General features: G+C 46.1%; 1 protein-coding gene across 1 annotated transcript; it reads right to left on the bottom strand.

Annotated features, from left to right (window-relative positions):
• Positions 1–760: 760 nt before the first annotated feature.
• LOC119389239 (cuticle collagen 34) lies at positions 761–16,446 on the bottom strand. The gene is made up of 5 exons (XM_049415064.1): positions 16,305–16,446; positions 13,546–13,995; positions 12,698–12,760; positions 12,402–12,509; positions 761–1,204 (listed from the first exon to the last, which is right to left on the bottom strand). The coding sequence occupies exons 2-5, from the start codon at positions 13,979–13,981 to the stop codon at positions 768–770; spliced, it is 1,044 nt and encodes a 347-aa protein (XP_049271021.1). The 5' UTR covers positions 13,982–13,995; positions 16,305–16,446; the 3' UTR covers positions 761–767.
• Positions 16,447–20,300: the final 3,854 nt, after the last annotated feature.

Raw genomic sequence — 20,300 nt, 5'->3', positions numbered from 1 at the left:
TAGAAAGGCTGGAAGAGCACGCAGTACACATTTTGAAAGACTTCACTGCAATTCGCATTTCGCGAGGCTTGCCCTATATGGAGTGCGTGGATTAACAGATTCCATCGTCTTCACATCAGAAAGAACGCGTATGGCTTTATTCTGTTATGCAGATCTTGAAGTTTGCGTAAAATGGAAAGCCGACAAGATGGCAGCAGCAACACTGACTGCAACATTTTGAGGTGTGTGTGTGTGTGTGTGTGTGTGTGTGTGTGTGTGTGTGTGTGTGTGTGTGTGTGTGTGTGTGTGTGTGTGTGTGTGTGTGTGTGTGTGTGTGTGTGTGTGTGTGTGTGTGTGTGTGTGTGTGTGTGTGTGTACGCTGTGGGGGCGGGGAGTGGACTGGGTGGAGTGGGGGGGGGGGGCGCTGGGGCTGGGCCTGGAGGGATGGAGGTGAGGCTACAGTGCGTCATTAATAGAACGTTTTAGTGTTTCGTCACAGTTACGGTCTTCACTTGCCTTTACACATATGTTGATCATACTGATTCTCACGCCGCAGTACATGTCTTGCACATAACCCGCCATTGCGCTTTGCTTCAACTCAACGTTGCGAGGTGGTGCTACCGGCGCTGCTGACGTCCAAGTCTCTATTATATTGTACGTTGTAATCGCTGATACGCACATGGAGATGCCAAAGGTATTGTTAATGAGTAAGAAGTTATACGTTATACCGACGCAAAGCCGTATACAGGTTCCATAGATAATAAATGTGCCACCATCTAATAGTCCGATCAAGCGCTAACTTCACAACCAGCGAGAGGCGGGAAGTCGCAGTGGTTCGAGACCTTGTTGAAATGCAGACCAGGTGCGCAGTCCATCTTCATGCCGAAGCCCCCGCTGCAGACGGTGTACTTGGTGCAGTCGTCCGGGTCCGGCACGTAGAGAGGCACCATGCCGTCCGTTGGTGGGCAGCTGGGATCGGAAGGTAGACCGCCGGCCGGTGCAGCACCGCCCGCACCGGACGCCGCCGGTGGTGCACCGCCGATTCCACCGAATGCACCGGGACTACCCCCAACACCAGGTGGCGGCGGGTTGGCAGGCGGTCCTCCGGGACTAGCGAAAAATGCAGCTGACGTCACGGACACGGCGAGTGTCCAGACGAATACGGCGAACATGAATGTTGGGTAGCCCATTGCTGTCGTCGTCTGCGTAGCTTTTGTAACGGGACCTGAACAGATAAAAGAAAGGGGGAGAGAGAGAATGTTACGCCAAATGTAATGGTGACGCTGCTGTTGACATTCGCTCACCAATTGTATGTGCAGCACCGTCCAAATCTAAAGTGAACACCTCATTAGTATTTAAGACCTCATAGAAGCTGTTGTTTAAGAAATAATTCGTCAGATTATTACTGTGTTTGCAGACACCGTATGATTTAACGGACATTCCTCTCCTGAAGTAGGCTAAACATCCTTGTTTTACCGGCTTGAATGTTAATGAGGCGTTCACCTTAGATATGGTCGACCCAGTACATGCTATGTCAAAGTATTTTGATAAAGATTGCGTACACTAAATCAGTCAATCGCTACATTGCCGCAGTGATACTGACGCATAACTGGAATAAGCAGCGAGTAAATGCCGGGGTGAGATCAAAGTCTATGACAAATATTATTGTAGCGCGTGACTATGCATCCTCCACTTACGTACTAAACTTACGATATTAGATAACGAACGCACAGTTCGCAGGTTTTTGCATACCAATACCATAATTATTTCGCCTAACATTCGGAGTACCATGTCAGGCTGTCAGTCGTGCTATCATCTGCAGCATGCAATTACGTATCTGTCAAAAAAAAAAAAAAACAGTTCGGTTTTAAAATTTTATGAAATGCCTTATAGCGATGTACGAGAATGTTAATAAATAAATAAGTAAATAAATAAATAAATAAATAAATAAATAAATAAATAAATAAATAAATAAATAAATAAATAACCAGCACAGTCAAGCAGTGGTGCCAAAGTCTCCACTCTTGTGGCGTTCCAGTGCGTTACGACGATCTATGTACTAGTATCTCGAGACCGCCACTACGTTCGCTCACAATGGGCAGCTCACCTAAACTCTGAATGATGAGTACAACTTCAATGACAAAACTGGTCGGATGCTATCAACCTGCTTGGTTAAGTTTGCTCACTTCATTTCGCCGCAGTTCCGACTTCCAAATCGGTCCGCATCGCTAAGGAAAAAGGGTTACGTCTATTCCGTCGGGCTACAGCAACGCAGTCGTCATAGCGTCATCATAGCCTTGCCTATGTTACCAGATACGTCATAGCGTCACGTCCACAATTATTTGCAACATTTGCAAAAGTCTTCATAATGATTATCATGTATTTCTCTTGACATTAGTTGTTAAATGCGAAGCATTTCTTAGCGAACCTCTGGCACTTTGAGCGTTTCTATCTACGTATCTATCTATCTATCTATCTATCTATCTATCTATCTAGCCGCCTACGTCTGGGTGCTCTCATGATCGCCTCCTTAACTTGGTGTGGACCAAAATTTGCATGGGAGGGTAAGAGGATTAGACGAATATGACTGTCGGGTCATGACATGAATAACGTTAAAGTCCTGTCGCGTACGTCGTCAAACTCTTTCCACTAGACACGTGTGGCACATACCCGTTTACCACGGGCCGCGGTGTACGGGTATGCGCCACAGGTGATTGACAGTTTATATCTACCGAGGAACGGCGAGAACAGACATTGGTAACTTAAATTCTAGAGCGTTAACGAAAACCAACATCGGGAGCATTGACTCAACGAATGGAAAGAATGAACATTGGGATCCCAGCAGGAATCGAACCCAAGCATTCTGCGTGACAATCAGGTATTCTACCACTGAGCCACGTCAGGTCTATAAACTGGTTTGGAAAAACAGCCTAATATCTGTGCCTAATATAGTAAGCAGCCTAATATCGTAATATCGGTGTAACGTCTATTGTGGTTGTGATGCTGGCTATATAATTTTACAAGAAAGCAATAAACCACTACATGATACACCTACGATGTGTACTCCTACGATACAGGCGTCATATCAGATTAACGTCTGTATTTCCAGTGTTGGCTCCTCTTTTACAGAAGCCTAATAAGCATTACGTTTGTATTCCTATGATTGATCAAGCTATATTGAAGCATTGCTTGACCCCGGAGGAATACATTAACGGAAGTTACATATGATATGCACATCACCTACCCGTAAAGTGCACTTCGTCCACCTGAACGACGCAGTATCCTCTTCATTCCTTACGAGGCTGGGCGATGGCCTCATGCTGACCGAGGATGATGCCAGATTGATTGACAGCCGCTTTGTAGACTAGGCTACGGATACTTCACTACACATAGGCCCCTCGTCACTACGATGACGACCGCATCCTATAACAAGTCATGAACAGCTACTGGTGCTCACTGATCACAGTGATGATGCCCTTGTTTAAGAGCTGTCAAGAACTTCTTCCACACACGCACACGGGTTCGTGAAACGTGCGTGCATTCTCGGGACACGTATTAGCACTACATATAAGCTTACCGCTTCTGGTGTTGGTAATACCCACGTTGCGATTGGCAGCTTTACCCAACCGTAAGCAACTGGTTATATAAGACATATGCGGCTCTTCAACATATATGTGCGCATAAAATTTATACCAATCTTTAGCGTCATTTTGTAACGTGTCGCTCAGTAAAAAAAGCTACGCCACAGTCACCTTCCCGCCGCGTGCTTCGCATAACATCGACTCCCACGGTACGTGGGACCTGCCGAATTTTTTTCAATGGACATTTTGTTGAGATGCAACTGAATAGCATGCGCGATTTTTGTAAGGGAGGAAAAAAATATATTGGCTCATCTATTACAGCTTTCAAGAACCTCAGGCAATGCTGCATAGCCAGCTGCTTCAAAATGCTTCGCGCTACATGAATTCTGACAGTACTTTGGGTCCGCATTTTCTTATGTATATATCTTAAATTTTATCCAAGGAAACGGACAAATCCACAAGAATACTGACGGTACATAGGAGGGCTACGGATAATTTAGCGACTGTCTTTATTTTTTTCTAGAAGGTTTTACCGAAAACATCAAACAAGAACGCTCTCCAAGCACCCTCGAGTTGAGTTGTCAGGCGCCATTAGCCTTCTCCCCTTTGTCTGAGCACTGAAAATTTCTTCTGTAAGCATCGAGGAATTCGGGTCTGTTCAAACGTCGCATGCAGAGCGAAATGCCTGTTCTAATAAATGCCGAAGGTTAGAAACAGCATTTAATGTGAACGCAGACTCCATCAGCACCTTTCGGAATGGCGACTAAAGTTTCATTTTGTAGAGTTTTTGAGCGCGCACAACAAACAAAGACGAAAGGGAAGAACACAAACAAGCGCTGAAGTTTCGTTCTCAGCACAACTGAAATGGCGGCTATACAGCTTTCTTTTTTCCCAACAAAGCGTTATTATAAAGACATACACCGGGACGAGGCGAGAAAGTCTCGCTAAAGCATCACGAAATAAGGAGGATCCACCTTTTTTACCTTTCTGCACGATGACTGGATTCGGCCGGGCAAAAGTTTGGCTGTGGTTTCTCGTGCCTGTGTGACTGGGAGAAATGGCGCACGCCGTCCTTTTCTACCACCTCGCGAGGTCCACGCGGGCTCCCTTTATCGCGAGCGTCCGTTTTCGTGGGTCCAACAGGCTCGCAAGAAGAAAGGATCCGGAGATAACGGCCCTGTGACGTCGACATAGCACCTTGCCTTTGCTTGGCGTACGCGTTAGCCTTTGACGTGGAAACACCTTGCGAGGCTGCAGGCCGGATGCTGGTGCTCGGATGTCTCCAGACGGGGTTGTTAAGCCATAAAAGGGGGATAATTGCCGCCTGGTTTTTGCGCGTGCGCAACGAAAAGTCGAGAAACAAGATAACTATAGTTGACCTGCGCAATGTCTTTGCCACGAAAAAAAAAAAAAGAGCGGAAATACAGCGGCGCGTGGTGCAACTTGGTGCCAATGTGTTTTCCGCTTTTCAACGTGGTCACAGCGATTAAAACCTTTGCGATTCGCTGTGTACATACGTTTGTACACGTGACCTACTTCTGCCACTTCTGCACCCTAGTGGTCATGAAGAGACAACGAACACTGAGCTAATGGTAAATTAAATATTCTTGCTTCCTAAAGTTCTTACATATTCCATCTGGATGCAATATCTTGCTACACGCTATCACTTTGGTACCTTGTTTAACGACGCGCTCGACGCGGACGTTTCGGCAAAATTTTCGAAATATTTTTTTGTTTGGGGGAAATGCAGCAGATTGAGACATTGAGACAATTGGACACAATTTGAGTGGGTAATTGAATTCGTTTTATGAAGAAAAGGGGCATGACTAACTGTTCAGTAATTAGATAATTATGTTATAATTACCCGCCACAGTGGTCTAACGGTTATGGTGCGTGACTGCCGACCCGAAGGTCGCGGGATCGAATACCGGTCGCGGAGGCCGCACTTTCGATTGAGGCGAAAATGTTTGAGGCCCGTGTACTTAGATTTAGTTGCACGTTAAGCCCCATGTGGTGGAAATTTCCGGAGCTCTCCACTACGGCGTCCCTCATAATTATATCGTGGTTCTGGGAAGTTAAACAACACGATTAATTATTCATATAATTATTTATTTACGTTGCAATTGCAATTAATTGTTACGTAATACAATACAGTTCATTCAAACATTTCTGCTCGCTTTAAATTGAGTCTCCAGAACCTTCGCATCAAATTGTACAAGTTTTACGCATTTATGGACGGTCGATCATAATTCGTGTTGCAAAGGGATAACATGTGCGCCTGCGCTGCTACGGCTTGTGTGATAAGACCATTAATGCCGGTGAATCACTGCCGCTTGGTTCGAAGGCTATCGAGTATCGCATCATGTTTAGATAGACAAATTTTGGGGGTGCATCAGTTCGAGTAAATGTTTCAAGCAAGTGCAGTATGCGGTAACGTTTTCATTGAAGTGGCGGTGACTCACTGGCCATAAGGAGGTGCTCACTCCGATGCCGTATAGACATGATCAACGTTGAACCATGTGGAAGAAAGTAAGGCATGCGAACACAGATACAAGAAAGCCTATAACACAAAGCACTGTGTTGACTGTTTCAAATCTCTTTTGTCCGGGTTTGTACAACTTGTCTTCTTCAACGATTAAGCACTACCAACAAGCTCAACTTTACTGCATAGTTCTAAGCTCATGTACCAGTATTATTATTCAGCCTCATCCAAGCCCCTGTTGTGTTGTTCGGAGTGTGGTAGATGGAATAACTTCCGTATAACCGTGCAATGTGACGAGTAAAATGTAAACCTTAAACGCCATTTTTGGCCATTTTGCTGCTACGCCTTCTTCGTGAAATCGTGATAACGACTTGCGTTAGAAAACTGCCGTGCGAGTGGTCCGGAAATTCCACGAAGCCATAAAAGTGACGCTCCTGAAAAGGAAACACACCGGACCGTGCGCTTCCTGCGGAAAAGATCCGAGCGACTTTCTACGGCTTATCCTCAAGTAAAATGGAGCACTTGCAGCTGTAAAAGTTTTTTTTTCTCTATGATAGTTTTCGTTTGTATGTCGAAACGTGGGAGGCCAAGATCGCCCTCGTGGACCTGGAAGACCAGCGACCACTCGTCCCCGCGGCCAAGAGTGCAGTCGAAGCCAGAGAGTTCTTCGACTAGGAAGCCCTCCCACTGCAGGGTGATAGCGGGCATCGCTCGCAGCATTCTTTCGAAAGAAAAGGCAAAAAAAGGTTTATTTCTCTCTCTCTCTCTCTCTCTCTGTGTGTGTGTGATTTTTCTGGCAAGTGAGGGGATTATGGGAAGTTTAAAAGAAGCGCTCGTCGCGGCTGGTCGTGGCCAGATGTTCTTATCGGCAGCGGAAGAGGGGGGGAAGGTTGAACAACTATTTTTGTATGTGCGCATGCAGCACTACAACATGCAACATTGAAAAATTTTGGGGGGAGGGGGGAGGTATATTGTTTGGACCCCTAACCTCCTTCCTCCTCCCCACCTCGCTACGCCAATGATATAGACGGCCTCTGCGAACTTCCTTTTTTACAGTATGTTAACTGAGTCTAATAAGGTGAACTTGTTGGCTACTTGGCTGAGCATCTTGATCCAGGGAAGAACGCTAAAAAAAAAACGAAGACGGAGCAGAGGCACCATGATATAATTGTGGGGGTTTTGCGCCCCAAAACCACGATATTGTCACGGGGTTGTGACGTCGACGAAGGCAGCAGTCGGCGTGTCCAAGATGAAAGTTTTTATTTGGCGGAACTTGTGGCCGGGAAACGAAAAGTCAAACTACAGCAATACACACTGTATCCTGATAGCGGTGAACAGAGCGTCGGCCGTCGATAAACTGATCCGTGGCAAGGCAAGGCGGCATTTATACCTGCGGCATCGAACGTTTGAGCCTTATCGCTGGTGGCCGCGTTAGTTCTGAAATAAACTCAGCTGTTCGCGTTTGCGCGCTCCAGCCTAACAGAAGATCCTAAAATAATCTGGAATGTTCCCAGACATTCTGGCGCGGTTTGCGCAACGCAGTAACTACACGCGCAATGGGCCGGAAACATAAAACGTAGAAAGAAAGCAGTGTGTGTGGCATTATGATAATGAGGGACGTAGCGGAGCGCTCCGAAAATTTTGACCATCTGGCGTTCTTTAACGTGCACGGGCCTCTGGCATTTCGTTTCCGTCGAAATGCGGCCGCCATGGCTGGGATTCGATCCCGCGACCTTCAGGTAAGCAGTCGAGCACCATAACCACTAGATCACTGTGGCGGGTGGTCTAGATCTCATTGGTCTTTAATGAAAACTGCCAATGACGGTGCTGCCACGTTTCCATAAAATGTACGGAGGTGCTGTCGGCATTCAAGATATCTCGAGTGTTGGTAATTGCAAATAACTGGGTTAATTACTGCCGCGGACTGTTAACCAGCACGCGTTGGCGTGAGAGGATAATAAACAAGAAGGAAAGAGCAAAGACAGAGAAGCTAACCATAGATAAGAAGTTCCGGCTTGTTGCTCGTCACAGATGTGGATGCAGTCGACGAAGAGGAGGACATATAGAGATTGGATTTGCTGATGTGCTGCTGTCAAGATGAAAATTTCAGCCGCAGAGAATACGTCTGCACCGGTAACAACACGAAAGCCTGCAAAATAAGCGGGCTGCAGTTACGTGATCGTAGCGTTATACTTTAGGCTAGCTGGTTCTTATGAAGATGATGATGATGAAATGAACTTTATTTGGTCATGGAGGACCCCGATCAGACAACTCCTGAAGGGGGTCCGCCGCAGTTGCTGGCCGCGCCCACGCCGGTACTGGAAGACCGTGGTCCTCCGCCCGTTCGCAGGCCTCCTGGACTACCGACAGCTGGACTGAGAGCTCGCGGCTTTTAAGAGCCCTCTCCCAGTCCTCTTCTGTGCTGAACTTTGCGCTAAGTAATGCCGGGCACTGCCAGAGCATATGAGCGAGTGTGCAATTATCCGCTCCACAGCTAGGGCACCCTGGATTTACGCCTTCAGCAAAGTTACTAAACGTGCTGCGAGACAGGAAGGAACCTGCCTGCAGCATCTGGAGAGCCGAAGACTGCGGCCTAGTAAGCTTGGAATGCGGGAGGGGGTATCGCCGCCTTGACAGTTGATAGTGCGACGTAACTTCGTTGAAGGTGCCAAGTGGATCCCTGAAGCTCTCCGTGAACCCGCCTCCGAATCCGCCCGGACCGCCGCGGCACGTGATTTCTCGCGCACGGCTGCAATTTCAAGACAAGATGTTTTTTCTTCTTCTTCTTTTGCAGCGCAAGCTGTTCTGAGCTCACATTCTGCCATCGAAGCCACACGAGTGCTTGACACTTCCCCGGAAGAAGACCCTGTACAGGCGCTATGGCGATTGAGTAGTCGCGTTAACAGATGTTAAACTGCTGCGTATAGAACCGTACCAGACGTCACACCATGTGAAAAGAGTAACGAGTGGGTGGTTTAAATCTTCGCACCCATTGAAAAGTGCTCAGCCATAATTCATTATCATCATCATCCTTCGTTGGGACGCACATTTACTTACAGGCGTACGGTGGGTACTTCGCTACTACGCAAAATGGTGATGGATTACGGCGTAGTTGGAACTTCGCAACCGCGCTCGCAGTAAACGCCCTAAACAGTTCACAACGGTTTCCTCCAGTTTACGTTGTGACTGTGCTGCGTGTTCCACAGAAGCCTGGTGTTCTTTACAGGCCAACTCCGGCGATATATAAATAAAAAATTCGGCAGATTCCACGCTTTGTGGAAATCGGTTTCATGCGAAGCAGTAAGCGAGTAGTTCTATGCTGCATTTTTTTGGCATTGAGCCAAGCGTTACAAGGTGGATCGACGTGTTTCCGTAAGTGTAGTAGTTGTGTGCACATCGTGGGCTTACCAGGCACGTCAGAAACACTGGCGTTTAAAGGGTATCTTATGGTCTGACGTAACGTCAGCACTCACGTTAGTGCACATGCGTCAGGATTATCGAAACGAAGTGCACTTTATGGTGCGATGATGTGAATATCGTACGATCATGTGATGCGATATCGGATGATGTGAATATTTCTCCGAGGTCAAGCAACGCTTGAATATAGCTTGGTGAATCACAGGAATACAAATGTAATGTTTATTAGACTGCTATATAAGCGGAGCCAACAGAGGAACCCCAGACGTTAACCTGACATGACGCCTATATCGTAGGAGTACATATGTGGTGTTTATTGCTTTGTTATAAAATTAGATAGCCAGCACCACAACCACAATTGACTTTGCACCAATATTACGCCTCCATAGGGTGTTTTTTCAAAGCAGTTTCTTGACCTGGCGTGGCTCTGTGGTAGAATACCTGACTGCCGCGTAGAATGCTTGGTTCCGATTCCTGTTGGGATCTAAATTTTTATTATTGGCATTCGTCGGGTCAACACTGCCCATGTCGGTTTTTCGTAGCACTCTCGCATTTAAATTACCAATGTCTGTTCCCGCCTTTCCTGGGTAGATAGAAATTGTCGATCACCTGTGGCGCATACCCGTTTACCGTGGCACATGATAAACGGGTATGTGCCACACGTGCCTGGAGGAAAGTGTTAGACTACGTACGTGGCAGGATTTTCACGTTATTCGTGTCATGACCCGACATTAATATTCGCCAAGTCCTCTTACCCTCCCATGCCACTTTCGGCGGTCTACACCAAGTTAAGCAGGCGAATAGATAGATAGATAGATAGATAGATAGATAGATAGATAGATAGATAGATAGATAGATAGATAGATAGATAGATAGATAGATAGATAGATAGATAGATAGATAGATAGATAGATAGATAGATAGATAGATAGATAGATAGATAGATAGATAGATAGATAGATAGATAGATAGATAGATAGATAGATAGATAGATAGATAGATAGATAGATAGATAGATAGATAGATAGATAGATAGATAGATAGATAGATAGATAGATAGATATGCTCAAAGTGCCTTCGGTTCGCTAATAAATGATTCCAATTTAATAAATAAATAAATAAATAAATAAATAAATAAATAAATAAATAAAAACGCTCATATAGAACGTGCCTGCCATTACAGAATAAATCAAGGAATCAGTGACTCACGCTGCTTTTACTTTTTGTATGAGTCGAACAAGTACATTGGCAGGCAAGCTGCGGCGAAATGTAAGAAGCATTTGTTCTACACAGTTCACGAACTGGCGAATACGTGCAGAACAAAACAGCTGGAGGGGGAAGGGTTCAAACGCCCGGGATTTTTCAGTTTTGCTTGTGTCTACACGCACAGCATTGAAACGAACGCACGAGCATGCATAATGTGTGGTTGAACCCCGCCTCCATCCCCCTCCCCCCCCCCCCCCCCCCCTCCCGAAAAACTTTGTGGCCACGTCCCTGCAAACCGGCCATCCTGTTCTTTTTTAGGCGGCTCAAAATTTTCATAACAAGCAGATCACTGAGAAGGCAGCCTGTGAACAACGCCGCGGTATTATGCGCGTACCTGCGCATGCGCCATCTCACATGTAAACGTCCGAGCACACAACGGCACACGTCGTCGAGAGCACCGCCGTTACTTGAACGGCGAGATGATTCTTAGGAAAGCGGTATATAACGGTGTTTTTCAAGTCGTTCCTCGTATGTGTGTTTTCTTCTGTAAAAGTAAGCAAGTTTTTCGCAACTTCATCTTGATTCTTACAACACTCACTAGTAAGTAAACTTTAAAGGAGATCGAAACCGGGAACAGTAAAGTAATTTACGTCCGCTAAAGCTTTTTGTCGTCGAAAATAACAAAGTTCTCTTTCACTCTTTCCTTAGAAACGTGCTAAACAGATTACGTATATACGTATAATATATACTCGTATATACGACGTCGCTGCACCATTATGTACCACACTCATTCGTGGTTCTTTCGTTGTCACCGTCGTTGTCATGCAAAAAAAAGTGTCAGGTGACGGCAGGATTTTCGACGAAAGGAGAACTAGGAGTGCTAGCGCCCCTCTTTGACCTTTTTTTTTTTTTTGAAGTCTGAACTGCCTCTCCCACGCATTCTGTATTTGCCGAGACGGATCGTGACGCTGACACCTAACGACCCCTGGACGTAAAGACGCAAAGCTGCCACCCGCAGTTGTCAAGGCCACTGGGATAAGCAGACAGCCGAGAGCGTTTTCTATTGCATACCCATAGAAAGTAGAATCTTCAGAAGAAAGCCTCTAGATTTTTAAGGCTTCAAGTTCCTTAATAGTTATCAGGTGCTGGCGTTGAAAAACTTACCGCAGCTCCATCCAGTGTGTAATATGCAGAAACAGCGGAGCTGCGGTTCTCCCGTGTTTCCCTTGTGATTTTCTGTGATGTTTTGTGAGTTTGTGTGGCTGTCTGTGATTGCGTCATTTGTAGAGTAGAGATGCACGGAAAAGGACACGTGTGGCAGCCCCTGCCACACCTACCCCTGCTACGGTGACTTTAGGCCCTATTCATGCTCTAGCCACCCTTCCCTGTTTCACTGTGCATGCGGCTACCAATTCAATAAAAAATTTAATTCAAATAGCTGAATTCAATGAAAAATTACGTTGAACTGTTCAGAGAACTGTTCAATGCAACATAGCGCAGAAGAGACGTGACAAAACCGAAATGAAAGTGGTACGAATTTATTTTACAACATTAGCCCACGATGAGGATGACTGGATCGAGCTTGTTTGTTAGAGCTCGGGGATACTGCAACACCTGAAATACTCGAGGGGCAAAGCATTATGGTAGCCTCCGCTGTTGTAGCCTTCTGTCCATGTTCAATGCTCATGCGGTTACAGCAGGCCATTGCACATTTAAGCATGACTGTAGCTATTCTTAGGCATCGGGAGCCTTGGGCTTGCCCGGGGGATTCTTCAGTTGACCGATTCCAGGGTTAGGCTGTCCGAAGATCATCGGGAAGCCAGGTCCGCTCAAGAGGCTCATGTCTGAAAGAAGCATGCAACGTGCAGTAGTAAATGTCGATGGGCTCATATTTTCGTCGTGTAGTGGTCAATGGCTTCCTGAAACAGGCTCTAACTGAGCCTGTTGATTGAACATAATCATACATATCTGAGAAGATAAAAAAAGCGCAGTGCGTGCATGTACTGGCGCAATTTACACAGGCTATCCTTACCGAAATAGGCATCTTTCTTGATCCCTGGAGGTCCCGTCAGCGTTGTTGGGTCTTCAGGTGGGACTGAAAAAAAAAGGGGGGGATTGTCAATGTTAAGCCATAGATTCCCGATTAACATGCTGAAATATGCTCCGAGGTAAGATATATTGGTTAAATCTACTTATTGTTGCTGTGAGACGTGTGGATGCTGTCCCGTTGCACTATTTCTACGATCCGTCCACGTTACAAACCATATTAAATGACTTGCAGAAGCACACATTGTGCACTACTACCGGCGGGACCGGCCTACCAAATCACTACCTTTGTTTTGGTGGTTTCTGGCATGAATCATCTTTCTTTAAATTCATATACGTGCACAGGTTTCTTCATTAGGGGGGGAGCAAGTTTCTCCGCAGCACCGCCCCCCTCCCTTCGGTCGAACACGACAGAAAACAAGTTTTAATGGATACAAAAATGAAAATTAAGCAATGGCGTGCTTCTGAAAACGACCTGACTTTGGTCGCCGGCTTTCAGAGGTAAATGTGATAAGTTCTCTTATTGCAACATCAGGGGCCTGATGATGATCGCCAAATTCCTGCGTGGCCGTAACCCTGCTCCTTAAACAATGACGTGACAGGCCCGACTCAGTGAAGGTGGGGACTGTGGAGCAAACTTGGGGCCCTGCTATAAAGGATGGAGGGGGGGGGGGGGTGCGCACCTCCATCATAGGCCCAGTTATGTGGACTACGACGCTGTCCAATCAAAATCGGGAGAAGGGTCAAATAAAGTATCGCTTCGAGAAGACACAACAACAAATACCATCGTGTAAAAGTGTGGCAAGGTCAGTCACAAAGCCATTCGACGCTCACTTTCTTCACAGCCTGCAAGCGGCGGATAGTCGCAGTGGTTGGTGTCGCGGTTGAAGTGCAGTCCTGGTGGGCAGTCGAGCTGCATGCCGAAGCCGCCGCTGCACACCGTGTACTTTGTGCAGTCGTCGGGATCAGGCACGTACAGAGGAACCATGCCGTTGGTCGGAGGGCAACTAGGCTCGGAGGGCATGGTCATACCAGGAGCAGCGCCACCGGCACCCGGGAATCCAGGAAACCCTGAGCCACCAGGAGGCCCAAATGCAAAGCCTCCGGGAGGTCCGAACGCTGGCCCCGCAGCGCCGCCTGGAGGGGCTCCACCCGAAAAAGGCGCCGCTACCGGCGAGATGGCGTAGCCTGTGCCAAAGCTAGCGGCCGATGCTGGAACCGCGATGGCTGAGGTAACGACTAGCCCTAGCAATATGGCAATGGGGACCATGGTGATCTTCTTTCCTAGAAAGAGCAAAATAATAATAATAATCTTTGGGGTTTTACGTCCGAAAACCACGATATCACTGCGAACGACGCTGTGGTGGAGGGCTCCGGAAATTTTGACCATCTGGTGTTCTTTAACATGCACCTAAATGTGGGCATACGGGCCTCAAGCATTCTCGCCTCCATACAAATGCGGCCGCCGAGGCCGGGAATCTCTCCCGTGATCTTCGTGTCAGCAGTCAAAGCAAAAGGATAGCAGGGTAATGTTAATTAAAAAGAACTGTCAAAATGGGACAACGACACACGGAAATGACTAGGACAAACATCTATTTCTTCCGAAGAGGAAAGGAGAAGTTTATTTGCTTCTATTTTTGCAATTAACATGAGACGGACTAGCCCAACAGTTAGAACAATAGAGAAGTTCAGGGGAATGTGGATGCTTGAAGAGATGAAAAACCTTTGAATAAGGATTTCTGTGGCAAAAGAGCGACAGGCTTTTTTGCCACGTGTTTCTTATGTATGCTCCCCCTCTTATGCAATACACCAACAGGGGCCTTTAAGTATATTAAATAATAATGGTGATGATGATAACGAAGTAATGTTGCTGAAAAAAACGTTTCGAGAAGTGGTCTTGTCCTCGTCATGGCAGCAAGCTGCCTTGTTCATTTGTCGAAACGTTCACTCCAGCGACATTCCCTGTTCAAGGATGATGGTGAGTCTTGAAGGTCTTGATTATATTTCGCGACTTATGGTTGTACTGAAACGGTAAGTGATACGATACAGTGCCTATTCGCAATGCACAGTGCTGGACCTTGCGTTTGTCTGTCACGTTAAATAAGTTCCTTCTTCAAAACGCAGCTATATTGGTTCACTGTTTATAGAGAAACATGGAAAAGCCATGTTTCCTAAGCCTGTTGAAGAAGCTCGTTTCTGTTTTGAGAGACCTGTGCATTTCAGTAGGCTTTCTGATGAGATACGATTTACTATGTGATGCCTAATTTTTGCGAAGTCTGCAACGCTAAACTGAGGTCCCAATATCCATGCTTGCTTAGTAAATCTGTGAACCTTGAGCACGTATTGGTTGTGCCAACATGTGAGTGCGTAGAGGATGTAACGTAGCCAGAGAGATATAATTTCATCGCAGCTTTGACAAAAACAGCGGCTAAACTTTGCTTAGTAAAAGCTACTATAATCAAGAAGTTTCCAAAAGCGTTTATCCTTAGTCCTCGGAAACATATGTTATCGTATCGTACGAATAAGATTTACTTGCTCCCTTTGTAAATTGAATTGAAATCTGAAATTTTATTTAATTCTTGAAACGTCAGGAAATCGCGTTCATACAGATTCAATAAGCGGTAAGTTGGTTGGGCTCTCAAACTGGCGACTTCTTCCTTGCAGTTAGTTTCATAACACTACGCGTGCTCTTTTGTACCAACATAGTATTTCATTTAAAGTTTTGCACCATTATTTACCTTCCCACATATAGGCATAGTGACTAAAATTATTACTTCGGCTCGTTATGTTCTTTGCTTACGTGCCACTGTGTTGGCTGTTGAACTGCTATTTCTTTGTCTTGTTTGTTTTGTTTTACAGGAACCACTTATATGTCTTGATTTTCACTATAAGATCACTTTGACGACCCACCTAACAAGGACCTGAAAGCTGCCGAAACAGAGGTGCTTCAGTCATTTAAACCACAAAAAATGGTTATTATAAAATACAAAAAAGTAGACATTCCGATCATAGAACTGAGATTGAATTGAGACAATGTAGGTGCTATAACAACTGATGGGCAGCAGCCATCGGCATTAGAAATTTACCCACACTAGCCAACATTGTTCGGTGCTTACGAGTGCTAATAGTAAGCTAATACGATCCCTGAAATCACGTGACTTATAGTGTAATAATAACAAAGAATCTTGGGGTATTAAGTAGCAAAACCATGATATGATTCTGAGGCAAACCGCAGTGCAGGGCTCCGGAAATTGCGACCGCCTGGTGTTTCTTAACGTGCTCCTAAATCTAAGTGCACCAGCCTCTGGCATTTCACCTCCGTTGAAAATGCGGCAGCCGCGGCCGGGTTTCGAACTTGCAACCTTCGGTTCGGCAGCGGAGCACCGTAACCACTATACGACCATGGTGGAACGAATGCTAATAGTATGCAAGTAAATAAAGCATTTGAAATCACGTGACTCATGGTGGGTCGCTCTGTGGGATTACACCTCCTTCGGCTCCAGCCCACATTTCTCATCAGAAACCAGACATTCTCACATCCTATTACATTTCCTTCAAAGACCCCACAGAACAATGGCAGAACAAGTGCTCACCTGCACAACTATAGGGATACTTCGTGCGGTAGCGAGACAACGCAACTAAGTCCTTCTAGGATGCGACGGCGATGTGCTGAACGGCAGTCCGGCGTCTCTCCTTCTACTGGTCTCCAGAAGGTGCGCCCCGGTTTTATCGGGCACCAAGCCAGCGTCCACGGGGGGTCTCTAGTTTTTCGTGGGGTCCCGCAACCACCAATGAATGACCAGCTCCGGTTCGAGATAAGGTAGAGACTGCCCTCTTGCCATCCTCCAGTCGATGAGGCTTACCAAGGCGTTTGCTGCGCACATCTTAAGACTGTACGTACACACTCGTTGCGGGGTGCGCAGACAACGGGACGCAATGGTGACATCGTTAAACCATAAACCCGGTCTGCCGTGTCTGTGACGTTGACATTGGAGCAAATATGGACAGCCGAGAGGCATAGTGCAACCGCAGCAAAAAGTAAACAGGTCGTAAGAATGTACTTCACGGTCCTTACATGTTTTTACTGAGACTCAAAAAGATAAGGAAGTTCATACATAAGCGACTGCGAGCGAATTTAACATAAACTTTAAGTTCATGGGTAAGCTTATGCGTGTTATTTGCGGAGCACTTACAGTATCACGCTCTAAAGCGCGCCTCGAGAAGCTGCGTACAGGGAGAGACGGTACTCCATATAACTTTTCCGGTGATAATAGAGTTCCGGCGGAGAGCAACAGGTCGTAGCTTTATGGCGGAAAGTTATGCGCTTCAGCCCTTTCTGTATGGGCTGACTCGGAGTGTGTCTAAGAAAATCCTTTGCGGGCTGTTCTAACTGGCAAGCGGATCTTAGCACCGCTATTACGCAAAACGTTTGCGCGAATAATGAGGGGTCGCCTTGTTGCCCACCATGGCCGAACCGTTCAATTCCGTGCTTCAAGGTTTCTCCCACTCGTTTTCGCGTTGCGTCGCTTCACGAGATGTCTTCGGGTATGGAATCTACACTGGCGTGCGTATACCACCTTTCCTTGATCACAGTTTTGTTCATCTACGACTGTAAATAATTTTGAACGCTGAGGTACTTATTTTTGACAAGAGATTATGGAATTGGAATTTTAACCCTGTAATCTTCATATATGCTACGCGAAGTTTCGTGTGCCTCAACGTGCTTGTTAAACGCGGTCGGAAACTTAACGAAAGTTCTATAGTTTCGTTTTTGACATTCTTCAGTCAAAACCAATAAGGGATTTGTTCGTTCGAATGAGAGCTAAGCTTTTAATCATGAATTTTTGTGCATACGTCCTCTCAATGGCCAGAATTAAGGCTGAACAAGTTGTTATTTTCTTTGATGTAAAAACGGAGTTTAGGCATTACAGGGTTAGATAATGGCTGGAGCACTGTTTGGCGCAGTTGCCAGGACGAAGGGTAGTCATACTAAGTATGACTCACTATCGAACTTCCATGTGCCGTTGGCATCGCCACGAAGGATGCCAAGCAAAATGACAAGTGATTACGAGCACGAAGGCTATATTTCGGAAGGGGAAGGGAGGGGGGGGGGGAGTGATTTGTTTATGTGTGCATGTGTGTGTGTTAGTATATATACCTACACATACAAACTGAAAAATTTGAGGGCGAGGTTATTGGAACCAACTACGACCCCTCTAGCTATGCCATTGGTGACAAGATACATCATGTTTTTACTCCTGGCTTTCGGGTCAGCCGGTTGACACAAGCATGTATCTGTCGGCTGCGTGTCGAATTGGTGCAGGAGCAACCATTGTCGTTGTGTCGCATTTGCTTACCCTAAATGCTGTAACGACTGGTACAGAGAGAGGGACAACGTGAAGAACATAATGGGGTTAGTAAGGATTGTTCGATATTACGATATGAAATACGAGGAGGCGAGAAAATATGCGTAGATTGAAAGATATACTGTAAACACTTTTAACGTAATCCATCGTTCTCATTTGCATATAGCCATCATCACCCCTTTTGCTCTTATTCTTCATGAGTGAGCCTGGGTAGTGCCTGTATAATAAATGGGTCTACTATAGCGTTGTCTTGCCTGGGCCCGTATTCTCAAACGATCGCAAAAGGCGACAGTATCGCGTTTGGTGACGTAGAATCTGATGCGTTCAATAAATGAAGAAACACTTGCCTGTGACGTCACTGTTGCACTGGCCGTTGGTGTTACGAATGTATCACATCACAGGAGTGAGTGTACCGTACGAGCGCAGAGCGACCCCAGTGCGGCGTTTTCGAGCGTATGCTGGCTTCTACGCAGTGGCCAGGCTTGGCTGTGGCTACTTCAAATATAGGACGTGTTGAAAGTGCTTTCAACGTTTTTTTGTGCGATTGTTTAATGCACAGTATAATATTTAAAGAATGCAACTTTGCGTGAAATGTATTTTCGTTGAGAGTTTAACACGGCGTACTCGGAGAGTTCAGCTGTAGTGTGCCACCTCAGCCATATCGTCTCAACATCTCAGCATGTTGCCGGCTCGCGATAAGCCACGCGAGCAACGCACGGTTCATGTTCCTGGGACGTTCAAGCCACGAAAAAACAGGTGCTGGCAAAGAACGAGTACTTATGACACCCCAAGATAATGCTCCTTGAAAGCTTCAGCGCGAAAAATGCGTACATCCACCGAGGATTGAATACTAGAAGCTACCGCCTACGTCACTGAAATGCTAGTCTTCACCACCAACCGACGGTGATAAGGTGTGTTCGTTTATTCCAGGCATTGCAGGAGCGCCGTAGAGCACCGTCACGTCGACGGAAATACTAGATGGTGCCCTCACTTTTCCTGTTTTGGTCAATAGCCAATCAGCGCGCACCAAAGGCGATACTTTTGCTATTGTCGCCTTTTGAGAATACGGCCCCTGGTCGTCTCTCGTCTTACAAGGTGGTGGAGGTGCGGGGCTGTAATAGAAATGATCTTGCCGGAAGATATTTAGAGACCGTTGCCCGACTGAAGGCACTCCTGATGAAAACAGCAAGAGCAGAGAGAAGACCTGAGAGTTCGCAAGTTGGTTCTTTAGCACTTGTCTATGCCCGGTATGTCTTCGAAGTTTTTCCTTTGCGTTTTAAGTCCATTAGTTAAAGCTGTAATTGCAGCCTTGAAGAAGGTAAGACCGCCTGTCAAAACGCTGGCTCCAGCGACACCCCGTGTTCACGAATATTTCATCTGGTTAAAGAAGAGACATTTAACAGTTCATAAACACACATTCCAAAGTTAGTCACACTGCCAAACGCTACCACCTAAACTGGCGCAGTTAAAGGGACACTAAAAAGAAAGAATGAATTCACCACCATAGGTTTATTTATTAGAGGAGAAAACCAAGTTCAAAGTCTCATTTTTAAATTTCGCGCCGAACTTTGTAATTCGTGACGTAAAAGACTTCAAAGAGCATTTAACGTATTTCGGCGCCACTGGCTCGACGAAATTTCCACAGAATCGTTATGTCAAGTCTCTGGCCCCCTCAGAGGACAATCTACCTCGATTTAACCTTCTAGGAACTACGTAGGCCCAAGCAGCTGCCGTAAAAAATATGTGACGTCACGGCAAATGGTGCGGGAATTCCAAGGTGGCGTCGCCATCTGTATTTTCTTTTTGCTCGTTTTTTCGCTTATTAAGCGTCTTCTCGCAGCAAGCGTGGTGTTTTTGGTATCGTGGAGGACTACTTTACTAATGCGAGAAAAATCGTTTTGCTCTTTAGTGTCCCTTTAAAGAACGCAATGGCGCCTTGGTAATCCTCTGTCGCAGCCCCAATATTGTCGGTTCGGAACTATTTGTTAAGTTTGGGTAAAGGCTGAAGTGCACCGGTTATCTAAACAGCAGCTCCACAACAAGCAGCCGACAAGCCGTAAATATTTACACCTCCTTGCTGGACAGCGCATTTATCATGCTAAGCGAACACACCTTCGCTGATAAAGGGGCGTTATGACACGTCGGGTGGTTTTATAACACACCTGATTAACTCGGGATGCAGCGACGATGCTCCTGCCACGAATCGTGGTGACGTCATGTTGA

The sequence above is a fragment of the Rhipicephalus sanguineus genome, chromosome 4, assembly GCF_013339695.2.
Source record: "Rhipicephalus sanguineus isolate Rsan-2018 chromosome 4, BIME_Rsan_1.4, whole genome shotgun sequence".
In the NCBI taxonomy this organism is placed as follows: domain Eukaryota; kingdom Metazoa; phylum Arthropoda; class Arachnida; order Ixodida; family Ixodidae; genus Rhipicephalus; species Rhipicephalus sanguineus.
Note: the sequence above shows the minus strand (reverse complement) of the source record. Positions and strands in the feature narration are given on the sequence as shown.

Coding starts and splice junctions, on each gene's coding strand:
- LOC119389239 (XM_049415064.1), bottom strand. CDS start 13,981: ATGGTCCCCATTGCCATATTGCTAGGGCTAGTCGTTACCTCAGCCATC. Junction 12,761..13,545: donor GCTTGCAGGCTGTGAAGAAA/GTGAGCGTCGAA, acceptor TTTTTTTTTCAG/TCCCACCTGAAGACCCAACA. Junction 1,205..12,401: donor GCCCAAGGCTCCCGATGCCT/AAGAATAGCTAC, acceptor TTATCTGTTCAG/GTCCCGTTACAAAAGCTACG.